This window comes from Pelophylax lessonae, assembly GCF_965119305.1.
Source record: "Pelophylax lessonae genome assembly, chromosome: 4".
NCBI classification, from domain to species: Eukaryota; Metazoa; Chordata; class Amphibia; order Anura; family Ranidae; genus Pelophylax; species Pelophylax lessonae.
The window spans coordinates 302,820,061-302,835,884 of record NC_138771.1 but is presented as its reverse complement, the minus strand read 5'-3'; the positions used below and the strand labels follow the sequence as shown (position 1 = coordinate 302,835,884).

Here is a 15,824-nt window from a genome sequence, read left to right as displayed (position 1 = left end):
GCCCGCCGCGCCGAAGGCGCGTTCCTGCCCCCACTCGTTCCCTAACAAGTCCGCGCGTGTGACCGGCAGACCCTATGTCCGCCGGTCACTAGCTATCGTCCGGTGCAGAGGGAGAAAGGCAGGCGGCTAATGTAAACAAAGCCGCCTGTCATTCTCCCTTGTGTAACTGCAGAGATCATACGGTCCTGCTATGTAGGATCGTATATCTCTGTGGTTACACAAAAAGCCACGCCCCTTTACAGTTAGAAACACGCCCCTAAGGACACATTTAAGCCCTGCCTCTCCAATAAAGTTAACCCCTTCCCTCCAGTGTCATTTTTACAGTAACAGTGCATATTTATAGCACTGATTACTGTAGTAATGTCACTGGTACCCCCAAAAGTGTCAAAAATGTCAGTCAAGGGTCCGATCTGTCCGCCGCAATGTCGCAGTCTCGCAAAAAGAATCGCAGATCGCCGCCATTACTCGTTAAAAAAAAAACACCAAAAATGACAAAAATCTTTCCCTTAGTTAGTAAACGCAATAACTTTTGCGCAAACCAATCAAAATACGCTTATTGCGATTTTTTTTACCAAACATATGTAGCAGAAAACAAATTGGCCAAAAATGTTAAAAAATTTTGAGTTTTACATTTTTTTGGGGGGGAATTTCCTATAAAAAAAATGTGAAAAATATTGTTATTTTTTCAAAATTGTCGCTATTTTTTTGTTTATAGCGCAAAAAGTAAAAATCGCACGGGTGATTAAATACCACCAAAAGAAAGCTCTGTTTGTGGTAAAAAAAAAGGACGTCAATTTCATTTGGGTACAGCAAAATCGCCGAATCGCAAAATAGGGCCTGGTCAGGAAGGGGGTAAAATCTTCCGGGGCTTAAGTGGTTAAGGAGGAATGGGCAGCCTCCAGACATGCCTGCCCTAATTTATCCTTTGCTATATTGGCTCCAATATGGTGACTCTCAAAGTCTAGATCTAGGACAGCACTATATAAAGGGGGCTTGTCAAGGCAATGCAGCTTCCACATATTTTTGCAAATGTTTGTATATTGTGTAACTACACCTTTAAACAATTTGATGCAAATTGTTAGACGTGTCATTTTTATTACTAGTTGTATGGTAAGTGTGCTGGGAGATACATTTTGTTTTGTTTGCTCTGTGTATAGCCTCTCCATGTGCACCTTACTCTATATTCTAGTTAAAATGAAGGTCGTTGCCATTTTTGTTTAGTAAATATATAAAAGCCTATCTGTATAGGATGAATTGTATATTGGTACTTTGCAATGAGAAAAATAATGGGATGGGCGTATGCCTGTACAGTACTGTAGCTAACATACATATACTACACTACTGCCACCACTGATAGCTCTGTAGATAGACGGTAATTGTACAGCACAAGAGAAATGTCTGTAAATACCTACTAGATTAGGAAGTATGGTGAAGGCATTGCATTCATGCCTTAGGTATCATCATGATTAACCATCCCACCGCAATGTCTCCTGCTTACCATGGCTATTTAATTAAAATTTTATTGAAATATGTCTTACCAAGTGGCAGTTTCTTCTGTTGTGTATTCAACCCTTGGCAAAGCATCTCCACTAAAGAAATGTAAAACAATGTATTACTCCCTCAGTTATTTTGTCAGTTACAATATTGAAGGTCAGTTGATGATAATGTATACAGCAGAAAAATAGCATTTTCTTACTAGTAAAATCCGTTTTTTTGGAATACAGGATAGGTAGTCATTGCCATTGGTTTACACGCAGCTACCTTCAGATGGCTAGACACTGGCAAAAAAAGAAGGTTGCAGGGGCCCTTCCCCTAAATAACCCCTCCTACACTAATCTAGCCTCGGTTTTTTAACAGGCAATGGTGAGATCATAGGAACAGGACATGATATCTGTGTCCCGCGCTGTAGTCCAAGAAACGGTTTTTGCTGGTAAGTAAAAATCTTACTTTCATAGTTGTATGGTATGGAACACAGGATTTGTATTCATTACCATTGGAACATCCTAAAGCAGTTTGACTGAGGGGTGGGAAGAATAGCAATGCACGGCATCAGGCCTAAAAAAACAAATGAGTCAAGAAGGTTCAACAGACTTTTGAAGCATCCTGTAGCACCTTACACCCAAAACTGGCATTAGAGGGGACCTAAACATCCACCTGGTACAAATTAACAAATGTAAGGAAAGAAGCCAAGATGGCAGCTTTTCAAATCTGAGAAACAGATGCTTGCTGCAGAAAAGTACTAGGGTACTTTGGGGCAGGGGGTGAAGGTGTCCGCCACCTAAGGACACTAGCAAAAAATTGAGGCTAACTAAGAGTAAGGAGGTTGTATAGAGGGATCTCCCTGAAGCCTTCTCTTTTTGACAGTGTCCAATCACCTGAAGGTTCCTGCATATAACCTAATGGTAATGACTCATAAAAACTGGTGTTTAACTCATAGCACATGCTTCCTAAAAAGGAAGCAAATGAAAAACAAGTGAAGTCAGTACTCCTGATGTGCATATTTCATTTAAAGTCAGTAGCCTACAATGTACTGAAGCCGTTTTTCCCATTAACAACCAGAGAACTTGCACTTTTGTAGCCCTGTGTTTAACCATCAAGAAAGGAGCAGCTGCAGAGACACTGTGCTGTTCCGTGTATGTATGCACACCGTTATAAAGCCAGTGTTGTTTTCCCCTTCATTCACCAGTGGGTGCCTGTTGGACATGTAGTACAAGAGAGACTCTGATGAAAGATTATGGAGGACTGTGGGAAATTAAGTTTGCAGTAAGGACTGTGCTATTCTACAGACTGCCTGGAAAACCACAATTCCCAGGGCAGAGACATAAAAGAGGAGGGACAACAGTGATTTTCCTGCATTAAAGGAGGAAAAACTCTCTCTTTTTGCGGGGAGACCAGGTTGATACAGACCATAACCCACCTGTTCAGTAAGAGCAGTAAGTGGGGCATCTTTATCTGAAAGCAAGGGAAGCAGAGGGGACCGTGATCTGGACTGTGGAGAACCTGAAAGAGCCACACACTGAGGATACTACCAGAGAGAGAAAGAGGGTAGCCCTTTTGCCAGGCATATGGGTTAAAGGCCTCTGTGTACACAGGACTGGTTAGTGGACCCTGGCCAACCGTTAAGTGCAGCTACTAGCAAAGATAGAGTTTTGCTGGTAAGGAACACTTGACTATTGCATAAATAGATTCTTGAAGGGACAGTACTCCGAGAGCTCCAACGCAAGGTCCTGGACCCCAACTAGCTGGCCAGCAGAAAGTTTAGAGCAGGTGTACTATTGATTGCAAGAAATGCAAGAAAGAAAAGTGGCTATCTGATGAGGCCATACAAATAGCTGAACAAAAAAGGAAGGCAAAAGACAATGGAGAAAGGGGAAAATATACCCAACCAAATGCAGACTTCCAGAGGATAGCAAGAAGAGACAAAAAGACCTTCTTAAACAATAAATGCAAAGATTTAGAGGAAAACAACAGAATGGGAAAGGCTAGAGAGCTTTCAAGAGAATTGGAGATATCAAGGGAAAGTTTTGTACAAAGATGGGCATTGGGCACAATAAGAGACAAAAATTACAAGCACCTAACAGAAGCAGAAGAGATGAAGAAGAGATGGTAATAATACACAGAAGAACTATACAAAAAAGATTTGAATGTCCCGTATAACCACGATGATGCAGTCACTGACCTTGAACCAGACATCCTGGAGAGTGAAATCAAGTGGTCCTTAGAAAGCATTGCTAATAACAAAGCTAGTGGAAGTGATGGTATCCCAGCTGAGTCATTTAAAATCCTAAAAGACGGTGCTGTAAAAGTGCTGCACTCAATATGCCAACAAATTTGGAAAAATCAACAATGGCCACAGGGCTGGAAGAGGTTCGTTTACATTCTGATTCCAAAGAAGGGCAGCGCCTAAGAATGTTCAAACTACCGTACGATCGCACTCATCTCACATGTTAGCAAGGTTATGCTGAAAATTCTACAAGCTGGGCTTCTGCAGCATGTGAACCGAGAGCTACCACAGGTACAAGCTGGATTTTGAAGCAGCAGCAAGAACTAGAAATCAAATTGCCAACATGAAGAAAGCAAGGGAGTTCCAGAAGAAAGTCTACTTCTGCTTTATTGACTACAGTAAAGCCTTTGTGTGGATCACAACAAGATGTGGCAAATACTGAAAGAAATGGGAATGCCAGACCACCTCACCTGTCTCCTGAAAGCAACAGCAACACCTCACCTGTCAAGAAGCAACAGTTAGAGCAGGACATGGAATGACTGATTGATTCAAAATAGAGAAAGGAGTGCAGGAAGGATGTATATTGCCATGCTACCTATTTAAACTTTATGCAGAGTACATCATCCAAAATGCCAGGATCTACGGATCACAAGCCGCAATTAAGATCGCAGGGAGAAATATCAACAACCTGTGATATGCAGATGATACCACGCTAATGGCAGAAAGTGAAGAAGAACTAAAGAGTCTCTTAATGAAGGTGAAAGAGGAGAGCGCAAAAGCTGGCCTGAAATTGAACATTAAGAAAACTAAGATAGACTTGGAAAATAGAAGGAGAAGAAATGGAAACAGTGACAGATTTTATCTTCTTAGGCTCCAAGATTACGGCAGTCGGTGACTGTAGCCATGAAATTAGGAGATGCTTGCTTCTTGGGAGGAAAGCAATAGCAAATCTAGACAACATTATGAAAAGCAGAGACATCACCCTACCGACAAAGTGTCGTATAGTCAAAGCTATGGTATATCCAGTAGTAACCTTTGGCTGTGAAAGTTGGATCATAAGGAAGGCTGAACACCGAAGAATTGATGCTTCTGAACTATGGTGTTGGAGAAGACTCTTGAAAGTCTCTTGGACAGCAAGAATATCAAACCAGTCAATCCTGAAGGTAATTAACCCTGAAAATGAAGCTGAAACGTGAATACTTTGACCACCTAATGAGAAGAGAGGACTCATTGGAAAAGATTCTGATCCTGGGAAACATGGAAAGAAAAAGGAGAAGAGACAGCAGAAAACAAGATGAATAGATAGTATCATCGAAACAATGAACATGTAGTTAAGCAAGCTCTGGGAGGCTGTGGAGGACAGATAAGCCTGGCTTGCTATGGTTCATGAGGCCACGAAGAGTCGGACATGACTAAACGACTGAATAACAAAAACAACTATTGATTACTGACTTGTTGCTAAGGTGATCACCTTTAGGTCCTGTCACCAGTTAGGGTTACCCATAGCTGGTGTAAGAGACATTTATTGTTTGCTGTCTGTTAAGTAAACTGTTCAGCTGTTGTACTTTTGTTATTGCATATATTTTGTAGTATATTCTTTTAATTGTTTAAAATGCTGAGTTATATCTTCCAACTGTAAATCAATATATAGTATAATATTTTTCTGGATGATTCACCATTTCACAGTTCTCTTTCACATTTATCTGTGGCAATACACTTTGCTACTATTTAAATGGTTCCTGTCATTTACACTTTTGGTGTCATTTTGCACAAGGGTTTGCACTTTTGCTGAGTGCAGGACTAGGGAGCTTTGTTTTGAATTGAGAAAACTGCTTTTGCAGCTTTCTCCAGGTTTTGGTATTCCTGGATGGGGCTTCATAGTTTGGAGATTTCATAGTGTTTTGGGTGGGATGGAATCTCCAACTCAGTGTCTGGGTTTTGTGGAGGACCAGCAGGGTGTGTGCTCAGGTCCACATGGGCCTTATAATGGAGGTTTAGGAATACCTCAGGGCTCCACCCAAGAGACCCAAGAGGACTAAGGCCAATGGAGTTTTGGGCGTTAGAGTGAATCTGTCTGCATTAAAGAACCTATGTTCTGGGAAACCAGCGTAAAGAGCAGAAGTACTGCGATTAAAGCTGAGTGAGAGCTTAAGAACCAGATGGGCTAGGATTTTTCATTTGTGCCAATTGCAGGAGAAGAACCCTTGTTTGGGAATGGTTAAAGATGCATCAACCACTGAGCTAATGATCCCCCATGTCACATTATATACATACACAGGTATCTGCACCTGTATCCTCAACCTAGCAAGGTGTGTCATAGAGTACAGAGCTGTTCGCAGAGTCATGGGTACAAGAACAGAAGCCATGACACCTCATGTGGCTCCTGAAAGGGTAAGCACTACCTTTTAAAAGGACAGGCTGGTAATGGGAGACTTTTATTTTTCTAAATACAGGTTTTCTTTAAAGGAATCTATCCAATTAGACACTTTGATTTGCTACCTGTTAAGTGAAAGTCACTTGCAGCTTCAGAATGCTTGATCCTATTATAGACTTCTCACAGTGGCATTTTTTTAATTAACCTAAATACCTACACTATATACAGTAAATGTGTATGTCACAAATAAAACAAACTCACTCTTTGTATGTTAAAGCCAGCTCTGCAAAGTATGATCTTCTCTTTTTATACTCTTGGTCACCATAACCCTGTGAATATAAATGCAAATATGTTATAACATTATTAACTAAACATATAATAAAGTTTAGCTCAGGCAAATATAACAGCAGCATTCAAACACAACTTTGTCCATGTGTTCAATCACTGGAAATTATTGGCTAATGATGTAAGGTTTATCCTCCATCCAGAAGGTAGGATACACATACTTGTGTGTACCCTACACATACAACATGGACATTACAGTTCTTTACAGTAGCTTCAGGTTTTAGAACACATTGGCAATTTATGGAAGCAGCATCGCAGTGAACAGGTGTCTAATACTCTTGCCTCCCCACAGTGAAAATAAGCAACATAACAATAAATATTGCATACATTATAAAGTATACATTCTGCATACAATACCCTTAAAAGTGTATACATCTCAATCTTTGCTATTTAAAACTTTGATAAAAAAATGATCCAATAATCTTTACCAAAGTTCAGTGTTTGGATTCATCAGTAAGAAAATATTTAAATTCCAGGCAAAAAAAAAAAATGAAGGTAATTAATTTTAACTAGTGTATACCTGCCCTTTAAATCAGCTCTACTTTCAGAAAGATATTATATTTGTGAATATTTGGAGATGGCAATTGAAAATGACATGTAATAATTAATGTGGGTAAAAACTCTTCAAGACATGAAATGTGATCATTGTTGTTGATCTTATAGTAAAAGAGCATGCAAAATACATATCTCCCAGCTGTACCGAGCAGTGCGTGCAGCCATGGGAACGAGTCCTGTTTCCTGCCATATGGTGTTAGTTACTCAGCACATACCCACCCAGGGAAATAACCTCTCCATGCCTCAATGGATGACATTTTCTTGGTTCTTGATCTGAAAGAAATGGATGTAAAACATCCTAATTTCTATGTAAATGATCTGTCTGGGAAAATTATATAATACTTGATTCACATAGTAATTATGTGAGCCAAAGGTCTTTGCAATGTGGCTTCCCTACAATTCTGCTGGTAAGGAGATAAATGTCCCATTAGTTTGAGGTTTGTGTATAAATGGGTCTGTCAAATGTTCATCATTCTGGATAAAAATCATTTTGGCACCTATGGTGATTTTCAAGCAAAACAGTGGAAAGTAAATATCCTTTGCTGTTTTAGTAAATGTGAAAAATGATTTTGGCCTTTTTCTCTGTTAATTACTAGTAAGTATTAGTTCATTAAAACTGTTAAGTAAACCCTATAGGTCCGGAGAATATGTCATATGGAAAACCAATTTTCATAGCAACGGTAGTAGCATTATACCTGTACACATTTCTCTGTCTTTTCAGAGACATAAGTGTTTGCTGCTTTTATAATTTAGGACCACACAGCCCCCACGTAGTATTGTTACATAGTTGACAGATTAGGCTAACAATCTGATATATTTTGGTTGCTAAATAAATCTGAGCAACATCATTAATAGTCAAGCAGTAGGGTTAACATTTAAGTGATAGTTATCTCACAGGATTGTCAGAAACCCTTATCATTGCATGATGGGATTTCCTTGCAAATTGGGAAATCTTTGAGAAATATATACTGTAGCTGTCTCCACTGTTAGTGGATATTTGTTTTTAGCTGCTTATGGAACTCATACAGTAAATGGGGAATATTTTTTTTTTACCAGATAAGAGGAATTCTGAATTTTTAGTGGCTACTTGAGTGAAAAAAATCAGATTGGAGTACTATATTTGGATTAGTAGTTGATAAACTTTTAATTGCTTTATATTTGCAACACACTTTGCACATAATTGCAGGAGTATTTCAGGCATGTTACAAGAGTATAGTATAATAGACTGACATTATAAAGATGTTGAAAGGAATGTCATAGTAGAGCCTGTTTCCATGTGAGTGAAAACTGGTAAGAACTGCTGTCATGTTACAAGGTACTGTGACTGCCCTCATTCTACAAAAGACTGTTGCAAGAAATTGCTAGAGTGCTAAGATTGTACAGGATATGTGAAAAGAGGAGGGGGGGGGGGTTACAGATCGACCGATTAGGTAGAACTGTACCAAGGGGGATTTAAGTGTGCCTCTAAGATAATTATATGTGCGTATATACCAAAGACAAAAAGGAAGAACTGATTGTAAAAAAGTATTACAACATTTTTATTTTAATATGACAACAAATAAATTACATAAAGTGATATTAAAATCTACAAAGTGTTACCAAGACAGATCATTATATATGAATTATCCTATAGAGAGTAAACAATGGTGCATAACAGTTGCTGGAACTACGCGTTTCGCAATGGGTGCTTCCTTTAGGGTCCAGCAATATGTTTACATACAATCATGTTGGACAAGTCTCAATGTTCCTTGTTTGGTGGTCAAGATGGATAATGTAGAATTTATGTATGCGATTTAAAATCAAATGGGGGAATCTGCCACAGATCCCTATATATATGCACAAAAAATTACTATTTTGGTGTAGGAGAAGAGGGAAAAACAAACCCCTATTGTATTGTTACACTGATATTCGATCAGTGAGGTGAATATCAGGGAGTGATAATGGAACAGCAGATATAAGGGAGGCAGAAGAATAGGTGCAGACAGAGAATCTGCCAAATAAAGATCTTTAGGCTCCGGTCCATCTAAAAGCTGCTGCAGTCAAAGCTTATTGTCTAAACCAAAACAAATTCCATCTTTACAGCAGAGATGCGACCAGAGTACTGTACACAGGGCATTTTTTTTTTTCAGAGAATAGGTGCAGGTACTAACACTTTCAAGTCACCCCTTATCTCTGCCGCTACCCACCTCAGAACACCATCCCTTGGTTCCACCCCTTACCAACCCCCCAGTACTGTCCCTTTTAGAGAATACAGAACCACGTATCATTTTTGGTGCTAAGTAGTTCTATGTAATCAGTTAATAAAAATCTGTAAAAAAAAGAATCCCCTGCAGCCAGCAAGAAAAGACCCTCAGCAACATTAGATTCGGATAGAAAATATTGGCGTTAAGCACCAATAGTATCTGCGCAACAGAATAAACTAATGGAACCACTCAAATTAAATAAAAAAATAATGTGCCAAATGAAATATAAATATATGTGCAAAAGGATTATATATATATATATATATATATATATATATATATATATAATGATAGGTATGTAAAACCTAAGTGGGAGCTGCAACAAAAACGTGAAAAACTGGAAAATTAAAAAATTATACTGTGATGTATAACAGTGCTGCGCTCGCCTATTAATTGCACCTTTACCTCTATAGAAAGGTGAATAAATATATAAATAATATGTGCAAATATACAATAGTGCAGCACTGTTATACATCACAGTATAATTTTTTAACTTTATATTCACCCAGCTAGTATAGATCCTCAACAACAATGGACCTTCTTAGCAACAATAGATCTTCATATCAACAATAGATCCCTCCCAGCAACTATAGACACCCCCAAAAAACAATAGATCCCGCAGTAACGATTAACTCCTGATAACAAAATATCCTCTAGCAAAAATAGACCCCCACCAGCAACAACAGATGACAGACCAACAATAGACCCCCTCGACAGTAGATATCCCCCAGAAACAATAGATCCCACCAGCAGTAACAGACCTCTCTGGCAACAATAGATACCCCAGTGACAACAGATCCCCCCAGAAGCCAGCAGCAATAGACCCTCCAGCACACCCCTGCAACCCTTGGCACTATATACTGTACATTCAGTGCTGGAGGTGCCAGAACTGCATTCCCCCACGTTCCCTCTGAAAAAAAGCTCTGACTGTGCAGATGCAGTAAACTTTAAAAACTCCTGACAAATCACTTATGTATATTACAGATAATGTAAGAGGTTGTCTAAATGTCATAAGTGACAGATAGAGAGTGCCAAAGACTTTTTCTAAGTTGCAAAATTTTAGAAACATCTGTCATGTTACTAGACAGGAAAAGCCCTCATGTTATAAGTAACCGTTAGAAACTGGCAACATATTAGAGAAGACCCGAAGACCTCCCAACAGTTTGCAGAGTCTGTTTTATGGGAGACTGTTTCTTACATTTAATAGGAACTATCAGAACACTAGGGTTGATTTACTAAAACTGGCGAGTGCAAAATTTGGTGCAACTGTACGTGGTAGCCAATAAGCTTCTAACTTTCTGCAGCAACATCTGTATAGCTATACATATCTGCTTTGTAGTTGGTTGTGACGGAATGAGCTATGAACCCTGTACTTCTGATTCTCTAAATAACATTTTCTGGTTTCACCAAAAGAAAAAAGAAAAAAAAAACATTATTTTATCTATTTTAATTTAAGTAAAACTCAATTTCAATCCATTCCAAAATATTGGGGAAAAAAAAAATCTTTTTCATTTTGCAAAGTCTTGGGAAATACTGTCAGGGTTTTATTGCTGTCTGCGACCCCATTGAAAACATTTTTAAACACATTCCTGTCAAGAAAGGACTAGAAATGAGGAGAGTGGTAATCACTGAGACAGGATGACATGGACAACAATTACAACCTGATAAGGGTTTTTAGCTAATCTAAATTTTACTAAAAATTGTTAAATTGTTGAAGTTTTTCCCCCACTAGAGGGATGACCTACTATACCACTTCATGTCCTAACAGAAAGTAAGGGGAAATCTCCCCAATTGATATACAAGTAAATTATGAGAACCTGAAGGAGTTTCTATCACTTCCCCAGTAAAATAAAAAATTGTTAGACCTTGTGTAGAAACCATGCATGTTTAATTTAGCCTAAATATAAATAAACTTTGGTTTTATAATGAACTTTTCAGCTTTTGCCAGATTTTCTGGACTGGGTTTCCAGTTTTGTTTACTTACTGGATGGTCCTGGTCAAAATTTGGCTCAAATTTCACAATTAAATGCTGCTGGTACATATCCAGGTCTTGAACTTTTTTTGGAAAAGAATGAGCTGTATTGAATATATAAAAATAATATATGCATCATCAATTATTTTCTTTTGCTTTTAGAATGCATTAGCAAACACAATATAACAGTTGTAAATGTGCAATGTCATTTAACAGTGTAATGAGGAAATGGCTCTGTAAGATTGCAGTAGACTTTGTGATAGAAATTTTTTACATTATCATCCATATCAAAATTTGGATAGGGCTCCCGTAGGTGTCAAGGTGCCTATATTGCACTTCTTCTTTATTTTTGGTAATTAGGCTGCTATAGCTGTAGTTATATGCTTGGTTATGATGGGCATACATGACTTGAGATCCTCCCCTGACTTAACAGCCTGATGTTACCCTCAGGTGAGAATCATCCCATTAAGGGCTTATTGAGGGAACAATAACTAGCACTACAAGATCAGTAGAACTCACTAACACAGAAATTCTCCAACTTATTGCCGAGGCCGATCCTCAAGAGCAAGAAAGAAGGGCATTCTACACCATTTAAGCACCAACAGTTGAGCTGTAAATGGTGCACAGTGGATAAACAGAAACAGACAAGTAAATGAGTGAATGAATCAATCAATCAATTATTCTTTTATAGGAATCCAGTAGAGAAAGTTCACCTGGCAAAGTGAATATTTACTTGCAGTAACTTAGTGAATAAAGTAAATAAATATTCAATTCAATCATCCCAAAGGTAAAATCCTGTTTTTTTTTCCCAATTCTCTGGCCCGTGAATAGGTATTTAAAGATAAACAGCTTTTATTCACTAAGCTAAGTTCAAGAATACATAAACCCAAAACCAAAAATGTAATATATTACAGCTTACTAGTCCTTGGTGTGGTGGCTACATTTCTTTTATTTTTTAAAGCTACTTTATTTTTCTTATTACATATTATATTTTTTTTATAAATTTATATTTATATTATATTTTATTTTTCTTTATTTTCACCTGGTAATCCTACAAATAACACACTTCCTGTTTCTGGTTGGCTACGTCACTCTTCCACTGTATCCATGGTGGGAGCCATGGTTGTCACCCTAGGCTACTCTCCTGATATGGACTAAAAACATATCTGTATCTCTTCATCTTCATTACATGGTGAGCAGGGCAAGTGATAGGTTATAGAAGATAGCTAGGAAGGAAGATATTCTTCAATGGAGCTCACAGAAAATGACAATGACACTGCATCTCTGGCAAGATCAACAGATGGTTTTTGTATTTGCTAAAAATGTTCTTAACTTGAAAAAAAAAAAAAAGAAAACGAATGCAGCTACCACATCTAGGGATTTTGAGTTGCAATATATTGCATTTTTGTTTTGGGTTTAGTTATCCTTTAACATCCACTATACTAGCCAAAAATGAAGTAAGTTACCCAATTTCTCTTTTATCTGCTTACTTAATTTACACAAATTAACAAAATTTTCTGGATTAAAAGCACAGAGAAAATTGCTGAAAAAATAATCAAGTAATGGCTATTGCGTCAAAAGCATCTAGATTTATTCCTAAACAAAAACTAGATTAAATTATCACGAAAAAAAAAAAAAAGACAAACAATAAACATAATTATTCTCTTACATAATTCATCTTTGAGTATTTTTACATCTCCTGCCACCTTTTTCAAGGAATGTATGAGGTTGTTGATGGAAGAGCTGGGAATAAAGCATTTCAGATAACATTCTAGATCTTCTTTCTTCTTGTATTTCACAGCAGGTCTTGTCTCCATGTGAAAAACATAGGTTTCGTATTTCTGAAAATGAATGAACAAGTGAATGAATGCCTGAAAAATTTAAACAGAAAACCAAAACTCTGGTGCCGAAGGGTGAAAAGGGAAAAAAAGGAACATTGCAGCCGAGTTTGTATCAAACAATTAACCACTTAAAGAGGTTGTAAACCTCAGAAAAAAAAACTGAAAAAAAAAAACTCAAAGACAAAGGCATAATGAGCTAGTATGCATCGCATCAAGAATTACTTGAGGAGGCAGCTCTGGGTTGAATGTGAATATTGCAGCAAATGCAGCTTTTTTTCTTTTTTTTTTTAGAGCTGCACCACAGCATTGTTAAAGAAAATGCCAGTGCTAAAGTAACCAAATTATAATAGTTTAGAAATGTAGCAATTTAGAAAATGCTTATAACTTGGATAGATAAAATATTTTCAAGCACATGTAAATAAAAATTAATGGTAGGGTGGCATAACAAGAAAATACTAATGTTTGCATTGCATTAACCAAGGTAACAAACCAATAATAATTTTTCTTTGTTCTGGCTGCACTAGACTGGGATAGGGTTTTAGGTTTGCTTAGGTTACTGCACTTGCATGGCAGTTGCTTATTAGACTGTCATTTAAGAAATAATAATAAATACTGGTAGACATTTTATATTTCACAACACATATAAAGGCAAACAAATTGTATACTCAAGGTGAGCACATGTTTAAAATGTGAGGTATTTAAAAAAAAACTTTATATCATAGAAGTGATAAAGTTTTTTTATTCAAACGCCAATTAAAAAATACAACTTATCAGAAATCTATATCGTTAAAGTGGTTTTAAACCCAAAAACAAACATTTTTTATAATGCAGCTTACTATTTCTTAAATGTGATGGCTGCATTCATTTTCTTTTTTAAGCTTTTTTTAAATTTCAATTTCACCTGATGATCTGGCCAGTAAGTCTGTATTATATTCCATTTTTGGTAATGGGTTTATTATCGCTTTAACACTATATTAGCAAAGGCATTAATGACAAAACATTGCAAATATGTATCATTTACGAAAGGCAGAACACTTTTACAAATTGAATTAAAGTAGAAAAACGATAATATACCTACAAAAAAAGCCTAAACTATTTCAATACCCAGTTGAAATTTTGTTTTGATAATTTACAGTACATAAAAATAAATCATTAAATGCTAATAACTACTATTTATTCTTACACAAATGATGGAACAGTTCATATAAGATTTAATACCTTTTAAGTATATTACGGTTACAAAAAATCAACCTCCATTCATACAAAAGAATTTGTAACTCAGTAGATTCGAAATACATAAAGCTTTATTTGTTTTTCTTTGCATTCTATTCAACATATTGTTAATTTTATATTTGTGTACTTTGTTGTTGTCCAATGTTACTAACCTCTTTGTGTAACTACAATTAAAACATTACAAGTAACCATTATGACCTGTCCTTTATCTGTTTCTTAAATATTCTATGTGAAGTGGGGGTTTATAATCTGGTTTATTCCTTCTAAACGCATTGATAGTAATGGCAGAGTCTGCTTTGTGACAAAATTTGGGGCTGAGCAAATGAGGAATTGTCAAGATTAATTACTTTACATTTAGCACCTGGGATCTTCAAAAACACAGTTAAAATACAAATAACAAATGTGAAAAATATCAAAACTGTGGTCACCTTACCTCTAAGATCTTTAAAATGGCATTAAATGAAGTAGTGCTAGGGCTCCTGACTGTAAAAATCAGATTTAAGGTGGTGCCATTGTCTTCACCCAGGTCTCCATTATTTAATTCTTGAGGCTCTGGTGCAGGCAGGGCTGAAGCTTCTTTCTCCTTGCGAGCATCTTCAATGAGACTCTGCTTCCTGCATTGACAGGCTCCCACTTCAGCCTTCATGTCAAACCTGCTCTTAGAAGACAGTGGAATAAAGCTTTTTTGAAATATATAAATAATGATATTGGTTATTCTGTACAACAATTTCTTTTTTTTTTAACAAAAGAACCAAAACCTCCACATACCTGATTTTTTTAACTGATGTACTATCAGCAAACCAACAAACTGACCTGCAGTAGAGTAGCTTGGGTCCTTCTGCCCCATACAACTATGTCTTATATACTCATTGTTGGAGGATTGTGTTATAAATATTCATTACGTTTTGTTATCAGATATATTGTGTTTGTCATTGAGGCTCCTCATTATTATTGTAAATCCACATCATAAGAGTTGAAGCAGTGCTTAATTTTCAGAAAATAAAGATGAGCAATTAGGATGTTGTTATACTTTTTTCCAATCACCTGGATGTTTTCAGCAAGTAAGCAAACTGTGAATCTTTCTAAACAAATTTAAATTATACTGCATTTATAATATATACAGTTACTTAAAAATGGAAAAGGAGATTTATCTCATAGGGTATTTTGAATGTGCTACCTTCAAATAGTAATCAAACATACTCAGACGTACAGTATAAAAAGAATATATATATATATATATATATATATATATATTAGGGCTGGGGAATATAATCGAAAGATCAATGCATCGCAATTCGACCCTTCGCGATTCTGCATCGATGCGGGCTGCCGGCATAATCGATTATACGAAGTGACGTCATCAGCCGCGGCCACGCCCTATCGCGCAAGGGAAAAAAAAATCGCAAGATCGGCAGCTGATTGGTGGGTTAGTGGCGGGAGCTTAATAAAAAGGCTCCGCCCCTCCCCTTCCGTCTCTTTGACCCGGGCCGAGGCGCAGCAAGACATCCCCCGCGTGTATCGGCGTCCCACCTGCGGC

General features: G+C 37.1%; 1 protein-coding gene across 1 annotated transcript in view; it reads right to left on the bottom strand.

The window, feature by feature from the left end:
- The window catches only part of LOC309553160 (tyrosine 3-monooxygenase-like), a gene marked incomplete at its 3' end in the record, with an annotated part of 51,158 nt that extends 36,047 nt beyond the window's left edge, over window positions 1-15,111 (bottom strand). Inside the window, exons 1-6 of the mRNA XM_082254085.1 lie at window positions 15,056-15,111; window positions 14,721-14,945; window positions 12,883-13,054; window positions 11,226-11,317; window positions 6,360-6,427; window positions 1,539-1,589 (exon numbers count right to left, since the gene is read on the bottom strand). Of these exons, the coding sequence (XP_082110211.1) occupies window positions 1,539-1,589; window positions 6,360-6,427; window positions 11,226-11,317; window positions 12,883-13,054; window positions 14,721-14,933 (596 nt within the window). The 5' untranslated portion in view covers window positions 14,934-14,945; window positions 15,056-15,111. The remainder of the gene's footprint in view (window positions 1-1,538; window positions 1,590-6,359; window positions 6,428-11,225; window positions 11,318-12,882; window positions 13,055-14,720; window positions 14,946-15,055) is intronic.
- Window positions 15,112-15,824: the final 713 nt, after the last annotated feature.